At 37.2% G+C, this 27,096-nt stretch overlaps 1 protein-coding gene across 36 annotated transcripts in view; it reads left to right on the forward strand.

Moving 5' to 3' along the window:
• The window catches only part of MYCBP2 (MYC binding protein 2), a 193,127-nt gene that overhangs the window by 152,441 nt on the left and 13,590 nt on the right, over positions 1-27,096 (forward strand). For 29 of the 36 annotated variants that reach the window (XM_032442048.2, XM_032442050.2, XM_032442052.2 and 26 more), the window contains 20 exons: positions 339-495; positions 1,267-1,491; positions 2,306-2,371; positions 4,425-4,664; positions 4,800-4,898; positions 5,715-5,795; positions 6,630-6,896; positions 7,672-7,955; positions 8,229-8,325; positions 11,402-11,521; positions 12,537-12,638; positions 15,792-15,920; positions 18,268-18,400; positions 18,631-18,734; positions 19,233-19,421; positions 19,926-20,033; positions 21,027-21,236; positions 22,048-22,155; positions 22,344-22,509; positions 23,638-24,462. The exons of 1 other annotated variant lie outside the window; for it this stretch is intronic. In XM_032442048.2, the coding sequence (XP_032297939.2) occupies positions 339-495; positions 1,267-1,491; positions 2,306-2,371; positions 4,425-4,664; positions 4,800-4,898; positions 5,715-5,795; positions 6,630-6,896; positions 7,672-7,955; positions 8,229-8,325; positions 11,402-11,521; positions 12,537-12,638; positions 15,792-15,920; positions 18,268-18,400; positions 18,631-18,734; positions 19,233-19,421; positions 19,926-20,033; positions 21,027-21,236; positions 22,048-22,155; positions 22,344-22,509; positions 23,638-23,753 (3,001 nt within the window). In that variant the 3' untranslated portion in view covers positions 23,754-24,462. Of the gene's footprint in view, positions 1-338; positions 496-1,266; positions 1,492-2,305; positions 2,372-3,223; positions 3,263-4,424; positions 4,665-4,799; positions 4,899-5,152; positions 5,223-5,714; positions 5,796-6,629; positions 6,897-7,671; positions 7,956-8,228; positions 8,326-11,401; positions 11,522-12,536; positions 12,639-15,791; positions 15,921-18,267; positions 18,401-18,630; positions 18,735-19,232; positions 19,422-19,925; positions 20,034-21,026; positions 21,237-22,047; positions 22,156-22,343; positions 22,510-23,637; positions 24,463-27,096 lie in introns of those variants that run through there. 6 more of the 36 variants (XM_032442049.2, XM_085553447.1, XM_085553492.1 and 3 more) reach the window with 3 other exon arrangements.

Consider the following 27,096-nt stretch of genomic DNA (forward strand, 5'->3'; position numbering starts at 1 on the left):
CTACTATTTTAAAATATGTCTTCTATTGAAGAATATGGTAGTATCTGCATGTGTAGATACTTTTTGCTCAAACATCTGTCACCTGAATAGTCTCCATAAGCTTTTCCCTGTGTCTTGGTGCTGAAGTTGCAAATTGAATAAATAATGATTCTATTTCTTGTTAAAATCTTAAATTTATTCCTGTCTTCTTTAAAAGGTAGGAACAAACCATTCTGCAAATATTTGAAGTTAAAGGTTTCTTCAGTACATTTTGAGAAGCAAAACTAATTGATAGCTTTCTTTGCTGGTGGGCTGTATCTTTTAGTTGATGTATCAAAATCTGCTAAATATGTTTCCAGGTGCTGGAGTCTCAAATTCAAACAATCTGACCATCAGTTCCTGCACCAGAGCAACGTTTTCCATCATATCAACAATATTTTGTCCAAATCTGATGATGGAGATAGCGAAGAAAGTTTCAGTATCAGCATACAGTCAGGTTTTGAAGTCATGAGTCAGGTCAGTATTACACCTCTCTCAAAAAAAACAGAGATCAACAGTGAACAGCATGTAGTTCCTGTAACAATTCTGATGGAATAAAAATATCTTTCATTGCAATGTTGTATTTTCTTGAATAAATCTCTGGCACCTTGCTGATGATATTCTGGTTTTCGTTATTCTACTTTAGAGGTTCAGATACTGCCCCTTAATCTATGTTATTCATTTGGCTAATTCATTAAGTTCATTAAATTCAGTTTTTAAGTGCTAAGTTTTTCCAGTTCTTAACTTGCTTATGTCTTTTTTCCTTCTACTCTTCTGAGAAGCCACAGATTAATACTTCTAATTAATAGTTCTAAAGTGTTTTCTTCTGCTCGTTAATACATTTTCACATTTACTAATGGGTTTATCTGCTAGCCACTAGTATTTCCTTTGGGTTAAAAGACTGAAAAATTTGAACTGACAAATGGCTTCTTTAATGCAAAGAACACATCTCCTAACTGGAGAGAAAAAGTGTAAGATTTTTAAAGTGTAAATAGTGCCTGCATTTAAGCTTAGTTAGAATGGTGCAGCACTGGGGCAGGTTGCCCAGAGAGGTTGTGGATGCCCAGTCTCTGGAGGCTTTCAGAGCCAGGCTGGATGGGATACTAGCCAGCCTCATCTGGTGGGTGGCAGCACTGCCTGTGGCAGAGGTTGGGACTAAATGATCTTCAAGGTCTTCTCCAACCTAAGCCATTCCATGATTCCATAATTGGTTTAATAAATATTAAATATTTTTGTTTGCTTTCACAGGAACTGTGTATAGTGGTTTGTCTAAAAGATCTAACAAGCATTGTTGACATTAAAACATCAAGTCGACCTGCCATGATCGGTAGTTTAACAGATGGATCTACAGAAACATTCTGGGAGTCAGGAGATGAAGATAAAAACAAAACTAAAAACATCACAATTAACTGTGTAAAAGGAATCAATGCACGCTATGTGTGTGTCCATGTAGACAATTCCAGAGATCTTGGGGTAAGAGAAAAGAGGAATTGAAAATGAAAAACGAAAGTGCATAGTCAGCTGTATATAATCCATCTTCCAAGAAACACCCTTTTGTCCATCCAGTTGAGTGTGTTGAGCGTAATTCGGAAGTTCACATTTTAAGATAAATACTCTTCTTCCTGTGATTTTGAAAGCAGTACCTGGTATGATGAAACCGATGATGAAACATGTAGTCTACAGGAACCTTAGAAACCTAATTCTTAATGGCATGTTCAATTTTACATGCATTTTCAAGCATTTAATAATTTCATCATTTCATTTCCCTGTTCATCATTTCTGTAGATGCACTCAAGTAACGAGCTTTCATAAGATGCAAATTATTTTCTGGGCTTTCTAAACTCTCACAAAGTACGATTGTCCGCTGTGTCCCACACCAGAATTCCTACCTTTTTGTCTCCATTTGTCTTTTGTATGGTAATAATACTTAGTAAAACACAGAATTGTTGCATGTAGGGAAATTATAGCATACTTAAGTAACAATATACCGTGGTAATACCAGTAAGCCTTAACATCTCAGAACTGTATCACCTTGATAGTAAAGACCGTCTAACTTACTAGGTGTGTCTATTGGTCTGGACAGTATTGATATAAATACATATTTATTTCAGATAGAACTTTCAGTACAAATACATATATTGAGCTATACTTTGGAATTCTTTGTCCTTGGTATTGATCACTGTTAAAATATTTTTCATAATGAAACAATTTGTATGTGCTCTCTTAATAGGGAAGAAATAGAATGCACTTTAGTTTAAGTTCTTACTGTTTTCCTTGTCTGTTGTAGAACAAAGTGACTTCAATGACCTTCCTCACTGGTAAGGCAGTAGAAGATCTCTGCAGAATAAAGCAGGTAACCATTTTAATTTTTGACATTGGAAAAATTGCAGTCTTTTTTCTTTTTTTTCTTTTGCTACATAGAGTTTCTGAGCAAATATTCTCCATTTCTTATGGCAGATAAATTGCATTGCAAGTATCACAATGTTCTTAGAAAATAGTGTTATTGAATAGTGTTATTTTCTTAGGAAATGCTGTTATTAATAACAGAGTTCAGTTTTCATATATACTGAATATTGGTCAAACTTTTACTTGTTTACTGGAACAGACAGGGTGATTTTAAAATGTTCCTTAATTTTTTTTTTTCATTACCACAGCTGAAAGGATAAGAGATTGTGATTGTGTAGAATGTTTTTAAAATAGCTTGTGTTTCATAGGTCCAACAAACTGATTGACTTATTTCAGGGATATATGTATCTAAACATGCCTGAAATAATTGCATGGTAGGCACTGTTAGATACTCAGACACTCAGCTGCTTCGTGTTGTATTGTCATTAGCTTTTATCTACTGCATGGAATCATTTTTCATTAGAGAAGGGCAGCTTAAGTCTGAGCATAAGTAGGACACCATGAAGAGAAGAAAAAAAATCAGGTACCTTCCACATAGGCTATCTAATGTATAATCTTAGCACCCATTTTCCCATCATTTTTAGTTCTCAGGTATCTTATTGACCTCTGTCCAGTGTTTACAATTGAAAATAGTATTCAATCTTTGTAGCTCGGATACTAAACCAAATGATAAATTGTTTTTATGTGGAGAACAGTGCTTTGTTTTTTGACATAGATGTATCCCATCAAATACACTTAAGGTTTAAAGTAGCAGTTCTCATTTGCAGCTCAGAACTTGTGCCATTTGTCTTATTAACAGTGCTTCAAGAAGCAGCTGTCTTAACTGTGTCACAGCCTTGACCTTTGTTGAGGTAACATCTGATAATACTGAAATTCTGTACAGTGCAACTAGATGAGGGAGGGTGAGATGGCTTGTTTTGCTCTACCTTTCATCCTCAGGGAGCATTTAAAGTAAATATGCAGCTCCAAAGGATGTTTGATATCTGAATAAAGCAAACTTGGGTATAGTTGACTCATAATAAACAGTGAAGTATGAGTGTGAGGATTTATGTAGACATTTATAAAGTGTGCGTATGTACATACGGTCTATACCTTTCTCTGAACCTTGTTAGTTTGCTCCATGTCTTTATTTCTATCTGCTTGAATATAGCCCAGGTATTTTTTCAGACTCATTCCCAAAAGACAACAAGACTTCATTCAGCTTTATTCGCTCCTTGCTAAACAGTCCTCTTACACTTCTCCAGAAGACTTTTTATCTTTTAATGCACTAACATGTAGTACCCCAACTCATGTATACCCTCTATCTCACGACATAAAATAATAAAAATTCAGTTCTGTCTGCTGCATCACAGTTTCATGCAGACACAGGATTAGTAGAGATGAGGGAAGAATAAATACTAGTTTGATTATATAGATGTTTTGGGACAATCAGGTTGACCTTAGCAATGGCATAAGGCATGGACCCTATCATTTTATCTCCTCCAATGGTGGCATTACAGTTGAAATGATGCCTTTGATCTGTTCTTTTTACAGTTATTAAGTGCTGCTTCTCTTGAAGAGGTAATCAGTCAGTGTCTTCCACAAAATTAATATTTCTTTTGCAGAGGTTTATGTGGCTCAAGATAAAATAACTTAAGTAGTGATAATTGTGCATTGTATTTTCAGGTAAATTATGGTGATTTTTTTTACTTTTTAACAAGAAGTTGTAAGCAAGCAAACATCACTTCAAAGGGAATGTTCTGAATGTTTGAATTGTTTCTTAGAAGGTAAAGTCACTAACAGCTCAGGTTTTTTAATAGGCTTTAAAGACAAAAATAATGGCTGTATGTCATTTTATGTAAGGGCTGATTAATCTGAATTCACATTGTTGAATATATAATTAAACAGCAATATTACTGCTCTGAATGAAAAATGTATTGCAGGTAGATTTGCTTTAGAAGTAAGTGTCTTTTGTTTGAGGTTTCAATGTCAGTTCCCATCTTTATTTTCCTGTTTAATAGGTAGACTTGGATTCAAGACATATTGGCTGGGTAACAAGTGAACTTCCTGGTGGTGATAATCACATCATCAAAATTGAATTGAAGGGTCCCGAGAACACACTCAGAGTTCGACAAGTGAAAATTCTTGGATGGAAAGATGGCGAAAGCATTAAAATAGCAGGCCAGATTTCTGCAAGTGTAGCTCAGCAAAGAAACTGTGAATCAGAGACACTGAGAGTATTTCGACTTATTACATCTCAGGTAGGACTTTCATGTGTTGTACAATGAAATTTACTATAATTTCTGCGCTTTCAGCGCTTCATGTTTTAATGTAAAATATCACCTCTGCACAAGTTTATCATGGAGATAAGGTAGTCATCACTTCCCTTCTTCCAGGTATTTGGAAAACTCATCTCGGGTGATGCTGAGCCGACTCCAGAACAAGAAGAAAAAGCACTTCTGTCTTCCCCAGAAGGAGAAGAAAAAGTACACAATGTATTTATTTGTATTCTATCAATATTACATTGCTGAAAAAATATTCTGGATGATTTTCGCTATTTGTCTTATGCACTGTAGTCTTCAGCTCAATACAAAAGCAAAATGTTACAGTTGCTTTTTTTTTTTTTTTTTACTTTTTTTTTTTTTTACTTTTTTTTTTTTTTCAGTAGTACTAGTAAATATTTATTGGGGCATATGTGTTTAATGGAAACACCATACCCTGGTGACCCAAATTATGTTTACATACACAGAAGTACTTAACACCTGCAGTAATGATCAGCCTGGCAATCTTTATTGCCTAATATCTTTTGCTTGAAGATGGTAAGTGGCTTTGTTGGTGTTTGGATAAAAAGTATTTAAGAAACCTCACTGCTACCCTCACTGCTACCCTTTTAGCTAGTATGCTTTCCTGTCTTCCTGCAAGGAACGGTTTATAAGTGCGTGTTCCCTGATTCTTTTATTGCAATATATAGTAAGTTTGTAGAAAGTGAAATGCATTTCATGCAATGCTCTATAAAGACATAATCAGAGATTGTATTAAGGTAGATGAGGAAGCTGAATCTCAAATAACTGCGCTTCACTTGTTTTGCTTATTGATTATCTTATTTTGAGCTCAAATTTCCTCTTGCTCATAAAGAGGAAAATAAACACTAACCAGTATTAAATATTTTCTGCTTAAGTATCTTGCCTCCGTGTAACAAAAAGCTGCAAATTTTTAGAGCAAAGTTTGTTGGTATTTCATATGTATTGCTACAGAAGTTAGGAATTGTTTTTGGCACTCTTGACCTAATGCTAAATGTTCTTTTTACAAAGGCAACATCAGATGCAGACCTGAAAGAGCATATGGTAGGGATCATATTCAGCCGAAGCAAACTGACAAATTTGCAAAAGCAGGTTTGTTTACTCTGAAATACTTTGAGCATTAAATGTTATAATAAATATGTTGTGTGTATATTACATTATATTAGTACGTCATGATAAGTATATTAATTTTCAGTAAATACAGAACCTCTTAATTGACATTTTCAGTTGCACCTTCTGTTTTTATCTGTTATCAGACATTGGGTTACATTTTGATTGTTTCCTACAGTAAAAGAAACTTTGTGGTTTTGTTTTTTTGTTTTGCTCGACATAAACTATTAACTAAAGAGTATGTTTTTCTTGTAAATACTGAAGTTGTTTTAATATACCAATTAACATATTTGTTATTTTTAATGCTTTTTCCATGAGACAGTCATTGCAGTAAAGATTTTCACAGTAACGCAGGAAGTATCTGATTCTGTTTGAAGTTTAGTAAATACTGCATGTCTGGTCTCACTTTTATGTCACCCATATTAGCAACCCTTACAATCTTGGAAATACACTTCTTAACATGTTATTGTTAAAATGAAAATATGCTTTCTAAAAGCTCCCAGATAGTAAGCTAACAAGATACTAATAAGATCTTTGTAGTTTTCCAGAGTGAAGATGAACAAATTCGTTATTAAATATAAGTTCTAAAGAACTTTATCTAAATATCTAAATTGAAAATCTAAATCTAAAAAATCTAAATTGAAGCCTAAGTTTATTCTTAATTTCAATTCAGTAATGTTGAGAAGTAATTTAAGCACAGGACAAATTTTACAGGTTTTCCATTTTTGCCATAGCTGTGAAGATACTTAAAATACAAGTAATAACACTCTAAAAGTTTTTAGGAGTTAACTGTATATTTGGATTCCACTTGGCTAGGTATGTGCTCATATAGTCCAGGCCATACGAATGGAAGCAACCCGTGTGCGTGAGGAATGGGAGCATGCCATCTCTAGCAAAGAGAACGCCAACTCACAACCCAATGATGAAGATGCTTCTTCTGATGCATACTGCTTTGAGCTGTTGTCAATGGTTCTGGCATTGAGTGGTTCCAATGTAGGCCGGCAGTATCTGGCTCAGCAACTGACTCTGCTCCAGGATCTCTTCTCGTTACTACATACTGCTTCTCCGAGGGTGCAGAGACAGGTGAGTGCTACCTATTCCTTATCCATCCTGCTCATCCTAGAAAAAGTCTTTAGAATGATATAATCATGAACTTGATAATATGTACTTGAAGTGGTGGTTTTTTTAAATGATTTTGGACTTTCACTTTAAAATTGTTTTGCCAGTTATATTCAGGCTATTTCACATAAGGAAAAAAAATCTAAATAAAGCAACTCAATTTAGATCCAGATCAGTTGGCAGCACAGATTTCCTATCCAAAATCACCGAGTTTGAGAATCATGAGAAAAACATAAAATGAGTGAGGGAGTGTACTATGGAAAGTTAACACAACTCTCAATACCTCAAGACAAGTATTTTCTGTTTTCAAAAGTCTGAAGTGCCTCTAAGTGTTCTACTACAGAGTTTCTGACATTTAAAAATTGTATACAGAATGAGTGTGTAACATTCTAGCAAATTACAGTTGTACAGACACCTGTATTTCTGAAATTTTAGTACAAAGTTCAATGCAAAGCATGTTTTCATTACTATATGAAGATGAAGGTGGTTTCTGTGTGTGTTTTGTTTGTTTGTTCTTGGTGTTTTTTTTTAAGTGATATTTGTTCTGGACTCTTTAAGTCTCATCTCAGTATATGTCAACTATATTAACTGTTATTTCAAAGCAAGATAGAAACCTTTCAGAATTTCTTACAATTGTGATTTGAATGCACAGAGTAGATACATTCTGTCTTACAGAACAATTTGTAGTTATTGTTTGGAAGCTCCATCTGAGGTTGTGATGTTTTGATTCTTTTTCCAGGTAACATCATTACTACGGCGTGTTTTGCCTGAGGTAACCCCTAGTCGCCTGGCTAGTATCATAGGAGTGAAGTCTCTTCCACCAGCGGATATAAGTGATATTATCCACTCAACAGAAAAAGGAGATTGGAATAAACTGGGTATTTTAGATATGTTTTTGGGGTGCATTGCCAAAGCTCTCACTGTACAGCTAAAAGCCAAAGGAACTACCATAACTGGGACAGCTGGCACTACAGCAGGCAAAGGAGTTACTACAGTCACACTTCCAATGATCTTCAATTCCAGGTTTGTTTAAAAATACATATAGGTTCTCAAGCTAAAGGTATAAAAGAAATATATATTTTGAAGTCAGTTATGTTGCCTTTTATGATCTTTGTTTAATAAATGGGGAAAAAAATGAATAACACTGACAATATAAGTAAAGCTATTAATAGATTTGATTAAAAAAATAAACAAAACCCAACCCTGTCCTGAATGTGTGCAGTATTTGTTTTGATGGATTTTGACAGCTAATAACTAATTGAATTTATTTCTTGTATTACAATGTTTCCTTTGTAGCTATATTCGGCGAGGTGAAAGCCATTGGTGGATGAAAGGTTCAACACCTACACAGATTTCAGAGATAATTATTAAACTGATTAAAGATATGGCAGCGGTAAGTTTCTATGATTTAAATGTGTTGGGGATTATCAAATATTTCTGATAATGTATAATACTTTTTTTTTTTTCATTAATTTCTATTAAAGTTAATATTGGGATGAGCTGTTCAAAATGAGCTGGTTTCAAGAAGAAAAATGTATACTCTTTCGGGTAGGGTCCAGACCTAGAAGCAACAGAACTCAAGTTCTGATTCAGCTAATTAGAAGCACATTATTCAAGTGAACTTTCAGATGAGTCACAAGAAACTTAAGTAGTAATCACTAATTTTGTCACTTTCTACATTATTAATTTAGAAATCTGACTTTTTTTTTTTTTTTTTAAAAGACTCGTAAGCACTCAGTGCTCCAATTGAAAAATAAAAGGTGTCTATAGAGTATTGTGATAGTGTTTCTTTCACTTAACTGCATGTACATTTTATACATGAAATCTAGTTAAAAATACATGTTAAGCTTCTTTTGATCTTACTAAAATCTATATAGGTCACTCTGAAAGTAATGCCTCCTATTCATTTCCATGGAAACTACAACACATACAGAAAATACAACAGCACTACTTGACAGAGCAAATTCTCAGCTACAAAACGCTGTTTTTCAACAGTCACTGCTATTAGCTATGCAATTTTGCCAGTGATGAACCTGAGCAAGCCTGCATGCTATGCTTGTAAAAAAAATCTGCACCAGCTCAAGTGACCCAGTACTTCACTGCTGTTATAATGGGGTTGTTGATAGGAAAATGTTGCCCCTGCAGTCTGTCTTTCATCTTTCTGAACATACAGAAGTCAGAAAGTGACAAATCTGGACTTTATAGTGGGTGTGCTGTGACAGTCCAGCCAAGACTGGCAGTATTGTCCATGGACTTCAATCTAGTATGATATTATCATGTTCCAAGTGAAAGATTGTTTTCTTTTCTGGGCTGTCTCTGGAAGTTTGAGCCTTCAGCTTAATCAGTGTCACAATGTAGTGGTCAGAGTTTATGATGGTTTGTCTGGGTTCCAGGAAATCCAGACACCTTTCCTATCCCACCTTTCCTATCCCAAAAGACAGTATCTTGAGAACTTTTAATTTGATGGAGATTTAACATTGCCACTCCATTGACTTTTCTTTTGACTCCAGCTCATAGTGGTGACAACACATCTCCAGTAATGATGCAGTCCAGGAAACTGTCACCTTCAGCCTCATGTTGATTCAATAAATTGCATTCAGGTGTTCTTTATGTTCCTGTGTGAGCATTCATGCGACCCACCTGGTGCAAACTTTGCAATATTCCAGTGCTGTCACCATCATGTCCAGCAGATTGAAGGTGACAAGTTCTCTAATCATAACCTGCTGTGTCTAATACACGGACTCAGATGTGAACGATCCAAATCGTTTATTACAAGTTCTCACATCACTTATATACCTTCACAAGTTTTCTTTTCCTAGCTTTCCCATTTGCCCCTACATGTCAACAGAACATTCCACAAACACTCTTCAACCGTTCATGCGGGTGCTTATCCAATCAGAGCTGTGAGCTGTTCTTTCTTCTTCTAGAGGTGTCCTTGGTTCTCATGCTGTTTATCTTGCTCCATGGCTGCTGCTCTGTACAGTCCTTCTTGTATTCCCACAGTAACCCACCTATTCATACAGATGAGATGACACACTTCACTTCATAGTGCAACAGCAGTGCGTGGCAGTCCAGAATGTGGTTTGTCTTTTACATTGCTGTCACTGCTGAAACATACCACCCATTGCCTCACAGTGCGCTCATCCACTATTAGGTTTCCATAAGCATTCAGCAAGTGTCAATGGGTGCCGTTTTTTCCAGATGGAGGAATTCAGTGACACACCTGTGCTCCACACACAGTTCCATGTCAGACACCATTCTGTCAGATTACCCCTCTGCTGCTGCCTATTGCACAGCAACATGTAATGGAATATTGGCAGGAAGATTCAACCCCTACTGCCATGTCATCGTCATTCACCTCTGATATTGTAGGTCAACATAAAATAGGAGGCATTACTTTTAGAGCAGCTCTTGTACATTTATAGCTGATTAGTACTTTAGCCATCTCGGTTGAAATTTTTCATGAGTGTATGTTTCAGGCAAATGTATTTGGCTGAAGAATTTGATGAAAGCTGATTTAGGTATTTCCCAGAAACAATGCTGAGGAAGGAAATGGGGTCTGTATATTTACTAGAGAAAGGGGAAGAGTAGTTTAGTAGGAAGTTAGTTTAGTTTCCTTTAATTCTACACCTGGTTCAGGGAGATGTTCTAATGACCCCAGTTTTCCTCTGTGATTACCCTTAGAAAGTTGTTTGTAGCATGTTTGACTTTGGAGCTCTGCATTCTCAATTTAAACACACTGCATGGTTTAGAAAATCCCTTGCAAAACTTTCTGGGGCTGGGTGAGAATTGTCTGAAATTGCTTCTTTTGATTCTGACAACAAGATTTTGGAAAATCACTAATTGATCTTTAGTTAAAAGTTGCAGTTAAAGCTCTTTTAATTCTTGCTCCTCAAGAATTAAGAATTGCTGGTCTGTACACAGAATGACCATTTATTCTTCCCTTCAGTTGCTTCAGTGGCTAGGGGAAGAATCTATTATAGGTGCCACTGTGACTCCACTTGGTGGATTTTTGTTTCTGTTTACTTCATCAGCATCTTAGGAAACGTATAAAAACTCAAGTGGAAAAGAAATGTTAGCTGCAAATACAAGTACTCAGTATTTGTAGTGAATGCCAGGATAAATGTGATGACTCCTGGTACATATGTGCAATTTTTCTGTCACCCTACTTTGTTCAGTGCGTAGGATGCAATGTACGTTGGGAATGATTTGGTGAGGGGAGACAGTTTGTTCAGAACTTTTTTTTTAATGGTTATTGCCAGTATTGTTTGTAGATATGTTGTAGATAAGTGGGAAAGCATCACGGAAACAGTAGATTCTTTTCTGAACCTGGGACTTGCTCTTTTATGTTCTAACCTGAGATCATAACCTAGTATTGCTTGTTGTTATTCAGTTTTAGTTGTAAATATCTATAACAATTTATTACAGTTTTTATTAACATTATAAACACTTATATTCCTCTTTGTCAGGGCCATCTGTCAGAGGCTTGGTCCCGTGTGACAAAGAATGCGATTGCTGAAACCATCATAGCTCTGACCAAAATGGAAGAAGAATACCGGTCACCAGTGAGGTGCATTGCAACCACCAGAGTAAGAGCTTTTCTGAATTTGACATTAGTTCATTGCAAGCGTGGATTAAGAGCCCATCTGAGAGCTTCCCTATATTTTGGCAAAAATTCCTTTATGTGGGTTTTCTCAGGAAACAATGTACACTGTATTCGGCTTATTTTAGGGAGTACAGATTTTGCATTAAAAAAACATCATACTTATGAATAAAATAAGAGGTTAGCAGTGTTTACATGCATTTAACACTAATGTTGTTTTCTGTTCTAAAGACTGAGTTTTCTATTTACTTCTTACATAATTGCTGCTTTCTGTAAAACACTGTCTCAGAATACTGGCAGCTTGTGTTGTTGCAGTGCTAGTTGAGTCAGGTCTTAGAGAAGTACTGAACATCAGACCAGCTCTTCTTGTGAATAAACTTAGTTCTGCCATGAAGGTGCACATTTTGAAGGAAGTCTAGTAGAGTCATTCAAAGAAAGCCATTTTGTCCAAATGAAAATGCTAACTCCTCTCACATTTCACTGTAGATAGTGAAGAGAAAGAGAGAAAACTTTTCCTAAAACCTGAAGAACATTTAGACAGCCCCCTTCTAGTTTATCTCAAACGGTCAGTATGTTGAGAAAAGAATAGGGAAGTGAATCACACTGACCTAAACTGACTTTCTGGATTAGTAAATTTTGTTCAGTTTTCTCCCCGGAAAACCTCCAATGCTTGAGAATGATATGCAAGTTTTTGTATTTCTAATACATTCTGGCTGATCTTTCTTCAGTGTTTCTATCTTGTATGCTAACGACTGTAGTTGTGACCATAGTGTTACATAATTGAAAGAAACAAATTAGTTCCCAAGAGTTCAGTAAGTTTTATTGTGTGCTTGGGTAAAGAAAAATCTTGTATTGCATGGGCAAGGCTTCAGGTAATGATGATACAGTTTGCAAGTAAAGTAATTGTGTTATTCTTGTTTGTCAAAATTCAAATTTGTTGTATTTGAGATTTTTTAATTCAATTTTTCTATAATATTTAATCCTACCTTGCTTTTCAATAGTTATGGCTGGCCCTAGCATCCTTGTGTGTACTTGATCAGGATCATGTTGATAGACTGTCCTCAGGAAGATGGATGGGAAAGGATGGACAACAGAAACAGATGGTGAGGCTGAAAATCATGCGTTTCTGTGTTTATTTTTTATTTATTTAGTAGTCAAAGAATTTAGAATAAGTGATAGGGAAAGATGAACTTGTCCTAACCTTGTTCCTCCTGCTGAGCCCCATGGGAATAGTACATATACACTTGAAGTACTACAGACAATTTATAGTCAATTTAAGTTTCATAGACAAATACTCTTCAGAGAACAAAACTTCCAACTTAAAGAAGTAATAAGGTAGCAATTCTGTCGGTATTCAGGGTGAATGAAAACCTGTCCAACACCAATAGGATGAACTTTTGAGAATAGAACAATTCAAGTAATACGATGCTTTCTATCAGAGTTTTTTGCTTTATGGGTTTTTATAACACTGTAAAGACAGTTCTTTTATATTTCTCAAGAATTGTATCTCTGCAACTTAGCTTCATCTTCTAGATCTAAGAAAGAGAGCAATTACCCCAAAAGAAAGAAGCAGTCTAAATGAATTTAGTAAAGCTACCATTTACCTTCAGGATGTACAACTGTAACATGAAATACAGTGGATGACTTGAATTTGTCTGTATTTCTCAGTGTCGTAAAAAGCTTATATTTTTTTTAAGCGAATCTGGAAAGAGCAAGGTAACGGTGCAGATCTTTCTATATAAAGAGTCTGGGTTTGATGGATCCCTGTGGGAGGCAAGAGGCCATCATGCCTTCCTGCTAGCAACTAAGTATGCTTAAGAGCAAATCAGCCTCAAGAGCAGTTTAGTATAGGTAGAAAGAGAATACAGGAGATGTAGATCTGCAGCAGCAAGGACTGAAACTCTACTGAGAGAAGGAAGCAGACACAAAAGGCTTCTGAGGTGGTTAAGAAAAGGCTTTTTTTTTATGTAGACCTTTGCAGTTCAGCACCGAATATTGCTCAACTGAGAGAAAACTTGAAGACCAAAAAAGTCTGCAGTCATGAGCAAAGACACATTTTTGATCTTTATAAGTTGGCTTCCCACAATTTTTTAGTTTTCATACCTAAAAACACAGCTTCATAATTTAATGAAATGGGTTTAGAAGTAGAAAATCTTGTTGCTTTTTAAGAAGTATCCAAGTTGAAGGAACACAAAAGGGTCACTGAGTCCAACCCCTGGCTCCACACAGGACCAACCAAAATCCAAACCTTGTATCTGTCCAAACACTTATTGAACTCCGGCAGCTCAGTGCCATGACCACTGCCCTAGGGGGAACCTGTTCAGTGCCAGACCACCCTCTGGAGAAGAACCTTTCCCTGATACCCACCCTGCCCCTCCCCTGGCACAGCTCCATGCCTTTTCCTCAGGCCCTGATACTGCTCCTCTGCACCCTGTGAGGAGCTGCAGCCACCATGAGGCCTCGCCTCAGCTCTTCTTCTCTGCGCTGAGAAAACCGAGGGACTTCAGCCACTCCCCATACATCTTCTTCCCCAGACTCTTTGCTGTCTTCGTAGACACTTGACCTTTGGACACTTTCTAGTAGTTTTATGTCCTCCTTACACTGACACCCAGCCCTGCCCCCAACACTGGAGGTCAGGCTGCACAGCACAGAGCACACTGGGACAGCCCCTCCCCTCACCCAGTGCCAGCGCTGGGCCTGCTGCACCCAAGGGTACAGCTGGGCCTTTGGGCTGCCTGGGCACACTGCTGGCTCACATTCAGCTTGTCATTTACCAGAATCCTCAGGACCCTTTCTGCTGGGCTACTTTCCAGCTTCGCATTTTCCAGTCTGTACATATATCCAGAGTTTTCCTGTTCCAGATGCATAATCTGGCACTTGCTCTTGTTGAGCTTCATGTGGTTGGTGATTGCCCGGCCCTCCAATTTGTCAAGATTGTCAAGGCAAGGCCTTTCAGCCTTCAAGGGAGTCAAGAGGTCCCTGTGATTTAGTGCCATCTGCAAACATATTTAGTATACCCACAAGCCCTGTACCCAAGTTGTTTATGAAAATATGAAGACAGCTGGTCCTAAAATGGAGCCCTGTGGAGCTCTACTAGTGATTGGCCACCAACCTGACGTAACCCCACATACTATAACCCTTTGTGTCTGACCTGTCAACCACTTGTTCACCCACAACATTATGGTTTAACCATGGAAGGAACCATTTTATGACTGGTCCGCAGAAGAGATTTTTTGTCAGATAGGTGAACTAAAAATGTTGATTCTATAACAAAGACTGGCTTTATGAAGCTAAACTCATTTTGTCTCTTTACTTTGGTAGAAGTGTTTCATTGCCTCTGTTTTCCTGTGTTGTTCCGCAGGAACAAACAGCAGAGGATTAGAAAAACAGAACTGAGGTCTAGTTTGTAGATAGAACGAAAAAAAGTCAGAAATTGGAGCTTATTTAAACAAGTAGATATGTCAGAGGAGCCGCCAAGGCCCAGGCAAGCAGGTATATAAGTTGCGGAACTCGTCCTTAAACTCCCTAATATACCCAGTTCCCCAGTACACCAGGATATTCAAATGTTGAGGTGAAGTGTGTTTCCCCTCCCAGGAGTGCTGTTGAATGAATTCTGTGTTACATGAGCAGTATCTTGGAAACCACAATTTCTGTAGTACAGTGGAAACTCAGAGATTTGCATAATTGAAGTCTCTGAAAGTTGTTTTTAGAGATATTTTGAACTGTAAAATAAAAACCATGTTGAATTAAATATATCTTGATATAGTAAGCTAATTCTGTGCTGGATTTTGAAGTCTGTTGCTTTGGCCGTGTTCTCTAAGTTGTGGATCACCTGCAGCTTTGATAAAGTCTTTGAACAATCTAAATATACCATATCATAGTAATTAAGGGTAAATATTTTGTTTATCTGTGAACAGTTCTGTTAACAGGCCGATAGCCCCATGTAAATTTTTTTCTGTGTAACTCTGGCTAGTTGAGAATAATGTCCCAAATGTGTTGTAGAATACATTTGTGCTACATCACACAATATGTAAGTTGAAGAATACTGGAAATAATTATGTAGTAAACTGAGGCTTCTGTGCAGAAGAAGTTGTTGAGATATTGATTATTCTAAAGATAGTAATAGTTGTCTAAAGAAGCTCTTTATCATCCATTACTAATCCAAGGGGACAAACTAGGGGAGGATACAAACAAATGCTGAAAGGAAGGATTTAATAAAGGGAAAAATATTTAATGATGTTTCTTAATTTTTTCAGCCAATGTGTGATAACCATGATGATGGTGAAACTGCCGCCATCATTTTGTGTAACGCCTGTGGGAATTTGTGTACAGATTGTGACCGATTCCTTCATCTCCATCGACGAACAAAAACTCATCAGAGACAGGTATTCATGGCATCATGTTGTATGCACAGCACGCATTATGTACATTGTTTTGTAGGTGGAATAGATACATTTTCATTTAGTTTTCTGTTCCCTTCTAGTGAAATTCCATTGTCCATTATCTTTAGAAGAAAATTTGAATACAGTGTTGCATTCCCTCATTCTAATTCTTATGCTACCTCAGCTTTTTTCGGTCATTCTCACGTTGTTTAGGAACAGTTTTAGGAAACTTCTAGAAACTGCAGAGCCTTTCTTAAGCATACTTGGGTTCTTTATTCCTTTTAAACTAAACCTCTTTTACTATTACTATTGCATTATAGTGCTTGTGAACCCCTTCATTTTTAAGTGTTGATATTTTTGTGATGTTCAGAAGATCACTTGACAGGAAATTTTCCCACTGGTTCCCTATAACAGTCACCTCTTATTTTTCAATATTTCCCTAGTCCTCATGTTGCCATTATCCAAAAACTTGAAAACTTCCTGTTTTTTGTTGGTTTTTTTGTTTTTTTTTTTTCTCTTAGGGATGAAATGTCTTTTCTCTTTGATTTATCTAGCTGAGTTTTTGCAGGTTGCCCTGTACTTCACTGATTAATGTTCTTTCATACTACCCTTTCATCCTGATAATGTCTAAACCTGAATGTTTACTCTTTTTTGGAATATTTCTTTTTCTCGTTGCAATTTATTCAGAATACGCTGTTGCTTTTGAGACTATTGAACATTTCCTCTTTCTCGATATAGCATTTATCTTTTAAATTTTTGTAGTTGTTTATAAGTAGTCATAGGAAAAGAGGAGAATATTTGTACAGAGGCTAAAATAACAGACGTAGTTAATAAAACTAATTCAGTGGACACCATTACTAATCTCCTTGCTAGAGTGTGTCTATGATATTATTTTACTTAGAATCAGGAAGTGTTTTTGAAGCAGATACAATCATCCCTCCTTGCCATGCTTTGATTTGATAAAGAAGCCCTTTGAGAGCTTGAGCTGGATTCCTTCCAAGTGAAACAGACAAACAAGATCCAGGGATATACCTAGTGCACTTCACCTGCTAGCTGGGATCAACTAGTCCAGAGCGTATGATGTAAATATCAGGTCGCTGTTTTCCTTGGTGCCTCAGCATCTGCAAAGTACATTCAGCCCGGAAGTTCCTTGTACATCTGTTACATACTATTTTTTAGCATGGATTGCTGCAGTCCCATTTTAAATTTTCCTTTTTTGTCATCTTAAGAAGATGATTTTATGCGTCTGTTCTTCCGTCCTGTCACAACACAGTCTAGTCTCATTTATTTTTCTGATTTCTCCTATATAGCCTGTACAGATTACAGTTCATAAAAGTAAGTTCTTATCTCATAGAAGTCCTCACATCTCTCCTTTAATCTGTCCAAAACAGCTACTTATTAGATACTCCTATTCACCTCTAAAAGCATGTTTAAACTTTTAATCTTTATTTACCATCTTTACCTTTACATCTTTCATGTCAAGCCTTTCCATTTAAATCTTAAATTCTGTCATGTTCCCTATTGCCTGTTTTCTCTCAGCTTCCTTTTCTTTGTCCGACTTCTGTTTTTGTTATACGTATTTCTTATCTGTTTTTCCTATCAAGAAAGGAGTTACTGTGACCTGCTTATGTAAAATCTGTGTGAAGCACTTACAGTTTTTGTTTTCTGATTCCAGTATAAATTAAAGACAAAGATTAAGTTTACACATCTATACCCAGGGGAGTTCTAACTTTTTATTGCATTACAGGTGAAGTGAATAAAACCAGAACTACCTTTTAAACTTGAAGAAAAGAGAAAGACTCGTGAAATCTAACAAGGATCTCTTGTGACTTATTGATTTAAAAAGAATTTTCTTGACTTTTAGCTAAAAACATTCACTGCAAGTGATGTGTTGATATATATCACTCATTATGTAGTGCATAATATTATACATAGTGACTATAATTATTAGTGCTATTCTCCTAAATTACTGACGTGGTTATGTGAATGTATTTCTAATGTTGTCTTTTGCTTTTAGTACTGTGGTCTACTGGAGATGAATATTAGTTATGAACTACAGTCTCCGTAGGTTTTGAATAAGAAAAATGTTGTGCAGCTCTTTTTTTAGCATTGCTGCTCTATTGCTTCCCAGTCATGTTATATGGAGTGTTAATTTTCACAATTTTTACTTTTTAAACCACAAAACTTCTTCCTACTATGTACAACTTCAACTTAAGGAGTATATAAATTAAAAATAGCTTGCAGTAGACAAACCTGACAGAATCTTTAAAACATCTGATCAAAATCCAAAGAGAATATAACAAGAATAACATAGAAATGCTATTTATTATCTGTTTGGTTAATCTAACAGGTATTCAAAGAAGAAGAAGAAGCTATTAAAGTTGATCTTCATGAAGGTTGTGGTAGGACCAAGCTTTTCTGGCTGATGGCATTAGCAGATTCTAAAACTATGAAAGCTATGGTGGAGTTCAGAGAACAGACAGGTAAAACACAACTTTTATTAGATGTATTTTTTCCTGATTATTTTTTGCCTTGTACCTGAGCATTTGTCCAAAAAGAATTAGGGCAATGGTCTTGAGTTCTGCTTATAAGTATAAATGAGCTATTTTCAATGTATAGGAGTTATTTTTCTGGCTGGCTTGTGGTTGTGTCTGAATATTGTTCACTTATATTTCATCGTGATAGTCATTTTTGTTTCTTTTTGTGGATGTAGGCAAACCCACCACTAGCAGTTCTGAAGCGTGTCGCTTCTGTGGTTGTAGGAGTGGAACGGAATTATCAGCAGTGGGAAGTGTTTGTTCTGATACAGATTGCCAGGTCTGTATTAATAAATATTGGTCATTATGAGATGCATAAGATAGAAGAAAGACACTGTAGGGTCTTGTTTTGAGTAAACCTCCATCCCTTCCTTTCCTGAAGGACCAAAATCTGCAGATGTTTTAAAGGCTGTTAATACAGGGCAAGCAGTGTTTACATGAAAGGAACGTTAAAATACAGAGTACTAAAAAAACAATTAAAAAAATCTGTATATCAAATTGAAATGATAAAATGGAAAAATGGTGGTTTCTTTATGTCATTGCTGTTTAGGAATAATACTTTATAGGAGCGTGAAGGTATCAGTCCTACTTCATTTACACAAAATGTGCAGTTTTCCCAAGTACTTGGTCTAGAAGTAGACAAGATGAATTGTCATTCTTTCATCTCAGTTAATTGCATGAACTGGTAATCTTTCAAAAAGATGTCAAAAAAAATGTCAAAACTATGTCAACCTGTTCTTTGGTGGTGAAAAAATGACCAACTGTTGACTTTTCACAGGAGTATGCTAAAATTGCCTGCAGCAAGACACATCCCTGTGGCCATCCATGTGGCGGTGTTAAGAACGAAGAGCACTGTTTACCATGCCTGCATGGTTGTGATAAGAGCGCTACAACTCTTAAACAAGATGCTGATGACATGTGTATGGTCTGTTTTACTGAAGCACTTTCAGCAGCTCCAGCTATCCAGGTTTATCTTTTTTTCCCACTTTTAGAAAATGAATATTATGGTTGTAATACTAAATGTGGAAGAAGTTGAAATATGAAGTCCCTTAAATGACATTCTCAAGAGTTTCAGAATAAACATGGTAATGGTACAGGATATAAATGGCTTGAAATGCTTTCATTATTTTCTGGCATTACTGACATTTGAAACAAGAAGGTTGTATCAACTTAGTTTTCTGTGTTTATTTAAAATATATGGTATTTTATAAATAAGAAAACAAACAAGATATTAACAAATATATAGCATGCATATTTCATATGCCCACTGGCTGTCTTGGAGTGAAAGTGTTATGATTTTAACTAGTGCGTAGTATTCATTCTTTTCTTCAAGAAGAAAACAGAGGTCTTCCAGGATTTGAAGCATGTTTATTTTCTTTCATGTATGTTGCCACTTAAAAGCAAAGAACTCTTATATTTTAGTGGTTAACATAATGTCAGTGTTAATTTCTGTGTTGTTCTTTTTCTAAAGTTGGACTGCAGCCATGTTTTCCATTTGCAATGCTGTCAACGAGTACTTGAGAACAGATGGCTTGGGCCAAGGATAACCTTTGGGTTCATGTCCTGTCCTATTTGCAAGGTAAATGAGCTATGTGTTTTCTGCAGTGATCCAACAAGTTGCCTAATGCACTCTCTCTTTTTTTTCCTTTCCATTTTTAATAATATACTGCTTGTTATAATACAAAATAAGTATATTTTATTTATTTCCTTAATTTCTCATGTCACTACAGAAAGGCTGTCACTGACAAATATTTTTACTTTCCCTACTATTACCTGAATTAAGGTTATTCTTTGCAAGTAAACATAATGCACATTATCTAAATGCTGCCTTATTCTTAGCACCATCTGTCTGTAAATTTGCAGTTTAGGTGCTATGGGGAAAAAAGGAAGAAGTAATCTTAATTCGGATTATCTCAAGCAGGGAATCTGGATTCTCCATTTTACTTACCCCTTTCAAAGCTTTTCAGTGACAGGACAGAGCTGAAGAATATATATATCACTTACTTAGGTAAATGAGCATATACTTATATGGCAGACATATAGCATGTCTGCTACTCTGCAAAATCATAATTGCTATAAGCAAAAGTGGAGAGAGAGAGAGAGAGAGTAGCTGCTGGGAAGCATCTTAAAGCCCCAGGAATGTTAAATTTGTGCACTGTCAGGCAGTGTTTCTTTGTGTTGTGTTTGGTAATTTATAGCAATAGCTTATGATTAATTCTTAGTACAGAAGACTGAAAGGCATTATTCCTATTTGCTGAGTAATGAAAAGGAGCAAAATTAGAGAAAATGTAAAATCATTATATTCCCATGACAGGGTGAATATGTCACATACCCTTTACCATCCCTTTGTGTTTGTTACAGTCTGTTGTAAGGGCTGCTGATTTCATATAACACAAGGCCATATAAAACATTGCAATAGCAAATGAATCACAGCCTTTTGTTGTTTTTTTAAAGCATCCACTGAGTGCTTATGACATCCATTATGCTATTTGTGTTTGAACACAATGTAAATTATTACAGCTGTTGCAATAAAGATGCAAGAAATTTTAATCATTGTTTTTTTCATTTTCAGAACAAAATCAATCATACAGTTTTAAAGGACTTGCTTGATCCAATCAAAGAACTTTATGAAGATGTAAGGAGAAAAGCACTGATGAGATTGGAGTATGAAGGACTGCACAAGAGTGAGGCCATCACGACACCAGGTGTTAGATTTTACAATGACCCAGCTGGCTTTGCCATGAACAGATACGCTTATTATGTTTGCTACAAGTGCAAAAAGGTATGAAGGTTACCACTTTCTCAAAGTGACTCTTTTCCTTCCTTCACACCCGGAATTTCTACCTAGTTCCCTAACTTACGTCCACTGGGAATGTCCCTTTTATTTGTAATTTGCAGCATTTGGGGGAAGGTGGGCTGCTTACATTTTTGCTTCCTCATACCTGCCTTGAGATCACTTTCCCTAACCTTTGACAGTCATACAGCCCTAATCACAGCAAAAAGCAGGGAAAGATGAGAGTAAAACATCTATTTAGAATTCTATTTATTAGCAAATAAGATGGTAATGAATGGGATAAGTGTGTTCATCTTCTCCTGATTTCACTGCTCCATGTGAAACTACTTCAGTATATGAAGGAGTTCAGTGCTGACAGTCTTGCCTGGTGCATTTTAGTGCTTGATGTGGTCTTGCTAGAATAACATGAGAAATCACAGTGGATTTGTAGAAAGTAGCAACATTCTGATGATAAGGGATCCCACATGAGCCCTTCAGCTGATAGAAAGCTGTCCTGTTAGAAGGTATTTCTGCTGTCTCCTGTCTCCATTCTGTTTACATAGCATCCAAATGCTGTTTCAAAACCCATCCATTGCAATCACTTGCATAGAACAGAGTGTATTGCGTGGTTTTTGATCTTGTATCCTGAGATTTAGAATTGTTATCTGAGTGCCTCAAAAATATGTATAGAATTACAGCTATTCAAGATAGTGGGCACAGCGATAATGGCCTTTATTTATCATTTTCCCAATAAGGTTGGTTTAGTTAAAATAACAGTTGTCTGTTGTTTAATGTCCTATTGTTCCCATATCAAATTTAGGCATATTTTGGTGGTGAAGCTCGGTGTGATGCTGAGGCTGGACAAGGAGATGACTATGATCCGAGAGAGCTTATCTGTGGTGCATGCTCTGATGTTTCAAGGGCTCAGGTAAGCAAAGAGCTTGTATTGGTCCTATTATCTAATTCCAAAGAGTACCTGAGCCATATGATTATTGACTGTTCATTCACAATTACATGTATTGTATGACATAGATACTACAAGATGTAGAAATGTATTGGTTGGATTGTTACAGCATTGCTATTTTATTTAACAGTGTCTGTCTTCTTTCTATTTAGATGTGTCCCAAACACGGTACAGATTTCCTAGAGTACAAATGCCGCTACTGCTGTTCAGTTGCTGTTTTTTTCTGTTTTGGGACAACACATTTTTGCAATGCTTGCCATGATGATTTCCAAAGAATGACAAGCATCCCTAAAGAAGAACTCCCACACTGTCCTGCAGGTAGTATTTTTACAAAGCAGATTAACCTAACTAGATTCTGAGATAAGCAATTAGTTCTAACGAATGTTCTTTTCTCTCCTTGCTGATAATTTGTAGGAATATCACAGGGTTGGTCATACAAATGTTAAATTCTCTAAGTGCAATAATGATGGAATGTGTTTCCTGTATGGATGCTTTCATGCTTCTGAGCTTTTTGGTTTTTTGTGGTGTGGGGTTTTTGTTTTGTTCCCTGGCAGTAATGCAGGCAATGTCATCACACGTTTAAATATTAGATACGTTTTTACTTGTTACAGAAGGATATTTCAATTCACCCACACCAATCCAGGCTCCAGATATTACACAATGTGTTACATCTATATTGAAGAATGTAACACCACCATTAAAACGTGTCTAGACTTAGATGCCTGCCATGTGCTAACTTCTGCTGGTGCCTTAGTTCCAAACTTCACATGCTGTTGATGTAATGCTGATCTCATCAGACTGTGCTGTGTTTCTTGCTGTTAAAAACAAGTGGCATTTTTCATTAAGATACCTACATAAAAGAAGTAAACAGAAAAGAAATGAGATGTCACTTTAACATTACTTTTGATTGCAGAGTACGACTCCTGCTCATATTCACTGATTTCACTTTTAGACTTTGCAATTATTGATTTGCTGAAATTTATTTCAGTTACTTCTTCCTGTAAACTTTTTGCCTTTTCTGTTTCTTTTAATTACATAGCAATTTGGTCTTTTTCCTTTAGCTATGTATGCACTGTGTGACATAACCTGTAGAAAGCTAATAGTTCTTCATCTAATTGAATGGCTGTATTTCTCTTTGCATATTAAGCCTTTAGACTTCTTGCTTGAATTTGTGCAAAAGAGCCTTTCTATCTTATTAATTGTAAGGAATCAATAATAAAGTCTAAGGTATATTCATCTTGATATAAATAATGTATAGTCCACAGTATTGGTAGTAGGTGGATGGCTGGACTAGATGATTTTGGAGGTCTTTTTCAGCCTTGGTGACACTGTGATTCTATATTACTTTCACTTAGTATGTTTCTGAAGATCTTATGTTTGTTTCTGTTGAGTCTGCAAGCACTGACCTGCCCTTTCTTTTTTCCCTCTTACTTATATTCACTGTAGGTCCCAAAGGTAAACAACTTGAAGGAACCGAATGTCCACTTCATGTTGTCCATCCACCTACCGGTGAAGAATTTGCTCTGGGTTGTGGGGTTTGCAGAAATGCTCACACTTTTTAGACCTTTTTTTTTTATTTTTTTATTTTTTTTTAAACCAGAGCATAATAGGTGCCCTCATCCCTCTAATGTCCTAAAAATAAAGTCCACTTGGGATGAGGATGGGACCATTCCATAACCCAGGTAAAAGGAACAATTTGCAGTGCAAGAAGGATGCCAAAACTATGTACATAATTCTTGCTGTGAGAAATTGACTTTTTTTTTTTTTGAACCAAGACATCAAAACTTGTGAGGTGTTTGCATGTGGCCATTACAGTCATCGGCTAGGAAACATTTACAAATAAATAGTTGCTATTAAAGGATCTGTGTGTCTGTGGACTATGAATGATGCTGGCTTTCAGGAGAAAGAAAAAAATATTGATTATTGTATACTGACTTTTTGTAATCTTGTACAATTGTAACGCATCACAAGTGGGGATGGGAAAGAAGAATATTCTGGTTTATTTCCTAGACTGTTATTAAAAAAAAAAAAATGTGTTAGGAAGGCATAAATGTAACAAGTATCACGCTGTATATAAAGGTATCAATGTTTGTCCTGTATAAGAATTAAGTTACAACAGCAGTTTCATTTAAACTTCTGGGTTATGTTTGAGCCTGAAATTTTAATGAAGTGCAATACTGAGTGTGCCTCATATCTCGCAGCTGTAAACATAATGGAATGTACATGTCAATAAAGCCACTGTACATTTTTATACAGTGAAAGTCTAACAAACGTGTAAGTCTTAATTTTCAGAACCGTTTTCTAAAATGAGGGATTTTTTTCCTCATATTTACTTTGGAATATTCTTCTAAAAAGACCGGGCACTTCTAGGATATAGTTTGTTCCATCTCAGTGTAAGAGAGTTGCCAACTGGATAACTCAGATGTACAGTTAGGTGAAGTCATTAGAACCACCTCTGCAGTCTGAAATAGAAACAGTGTTTTGGAGCCTGGACATCCCAGCCTTCAGCACCAGGCAGATTTTTTTGGTAGAGTGAGGGGATATGAAAAATATAAAAGGTCGATGTGTTTGAAGTGTTCTTCTGACTTTGTGGTTCTGTTGGCTGGTAATGTCTTACTGACTTTGGTTTTTTGGGTTTTTTTTTTTTTGTTTGTTTGTTTTTGTTTTGTTTTGTTTTGTAAATACATCGCTAGCCTTTTCTATAGTCTTGTGTGAAAACACTTTCTGAGATGTGAAAGATACACTTTGTGCCCTGAGGTATAATAGTTTTTTGAAATATTGCCAGATATTTTCAGAGAACCACCATGGACCTTAGGAAGACCGAGTGTCTTTACTTGAAGACATACATTGACTACTCATTATTTGATACTCCTCTGTCTACAACCAATGAACACCTGTTGAACAGCCTCAGTCACTTCAGATTGGTAGATGAAGGCTGAGAGCTGCAGAATGAAGTTCTTAAGGACTCCTTATAACACAAGAAGTGTACTTTGGGATTATCAGATTTAATATAACTGTTGTTTCAGAGGTCTTGCAATAAATTTGGATGGGTCATACCAGTGATATCAAACAAGTGATTCCTGAGGTTCGCTGCTTCGGAGCTGTCCCAGCCAGAACCGCAGCAACTGACCGTGAGGTACAGGGGAATTTCAGTTGGTTCCTTCATCCGGGGAACCCTGAGATCACAGAGCACCCTGGCAGCTCTCACAAGAGCGGCTACATGTCTGACGTGACTGATGTGAGTGATGTGGCGTGGGTGTTGTGTGGGCAACGGCTCTGCATCCACACACCCTTGCCTTGGAAAAGCCTCCAGGAGGGCAGCCCACCAGGGACAGAGAGGAGGAGGTTTGGTGTGTGAATCACGCGGGCAGTTCAAACGCAGAGAAACCCTAAGCTGCCCATTCATGGGACAACACAGTAAGCAGGGTTGCTCTCACTGTGAACCGAGTGATAAGTGTGGAGGCACCTGTTAAGGGCCTGGTAATGGAGCAAGGGCGCTGCCCGCACTACCAGCAGCAGGACAGAGCTGATCAGTCACACTCCATTAAGGCTACTTGAATAGTGCTGGTGAGTCTGCCGGTTTGCCACGGCAGAAGGCTGCTGCCACGAAAATTGTGGAGACCCAGACTGAGATCCCAGTCCACAGGGATCTGGCTGCAGTGAGTACCAGAGCCTGGCCTTTGCAGTGCTAGGTGAGGGAGACAGCACTTGTGTAAGATACGACCAGCTCAATGACTTACTCAGCCTTGTGGTTGACCTGAAGAAAGAGGTGGAGAGGCTGAGGAGCATTAGAGAATGCGAGAGGGAGATTGGTGGTGACAAACCCTTGGGCCCCGAGATCTTGGCAGCCAGCCGAGGCTTCACATGGAGCACATCACTCCCTGCCTCCTTGCAAACAGAGGAGAGCCAGCAGGCAGGCAGTGTTCCTGTTAAAGTAGGCCCCCTGTCCTCTTAACCGCCTAGGAACAATGAAGAATCAGGGGGTGTGGGGCAGTGGCAAAAGGCCCCTGCTCAGTGATGCAGGTGCACCCTCCCAGAGAGGCTCCCTCTGCCTTCCCAGCTGCCCCTGCAGAACAGGTATAGAAAAGGAGGCTGAGGGAAGACCTTATTACTCTCATCCAATATCTGAAAGATCAGGGCTGGTCTCTTCTCACTGGTGACAGGTGACAGGACAAAGGGAAATGGCCTCAAGTTGTGCCAGGCAAAGTTTAGGTTGGGTATCAGGAAAAGCTTCTTTACAGAAGGGGTTGTTAAGCACTGGAATAGGCTCTCTAGAGAGGTGGTTGAGTCACCATCCCTGGTTGTGTTTAAGAGCCGTTTGTGGTACTTAGGGATATGATTTAGTGTAGGGTTTTTAGAGTTAGGGTACTGGTTAGGCTGCGGTTGGACTTGATGATCTTCAATGTCTTTTCCAACCTGGGTAATTCTATGACAGGAATATAAAGGACAGAAGGTGGAAGTGTATTTATTACAACTCCCTGCCATACTGTTCAGATTAAACTTTTCCTCTCTTATCATTGCTTTCCTGCTCTTCACTAGGACTCTCAAGTCCTTATTTCTGTCCTCATCCACCACAGACAAGCCCTTTTTGTTCTTCTATTGCTTTCTGGTAACTATTTTTCCATTTTAGGTGCCTCTTCCTGTAACCCAATGAGGTTAACAACAGTGGATATTTCAGCTCTTCCTCTCACTGCCTCTCCTTCCTTCCTAAGATGCCTCCATTATTCTCTACTCTCTGCCATGAAGTGGCAGCACAAAAAGTAGTAGCCCAGAGTACTGGCAGGAAACGGAAGACAGAGCCAGAAATTCAGGGCCTTTGTGCTTGGTTAACCCTCCAGAAGAGAGAAAGCTGAGCTAGCCTTGTTCTTTGCAGAGCTGCCAGTTCTTCAAGAGGTACAGAAGGGT

The sequence above is a fragment of the Coturnix japonica genome, chromosome 1, assembly GCF_054131305.1.
Source record: "Coturnix japonica strain WE chromosome 1, WE-NBRP24, whole genome shotgun sequence".
Taxonomy (NCBI): Eukaryota; Metazoa; Chordata; class Aves; order Galliformes; family Phasianidae; genus Coturnix; species Coturnix japonica.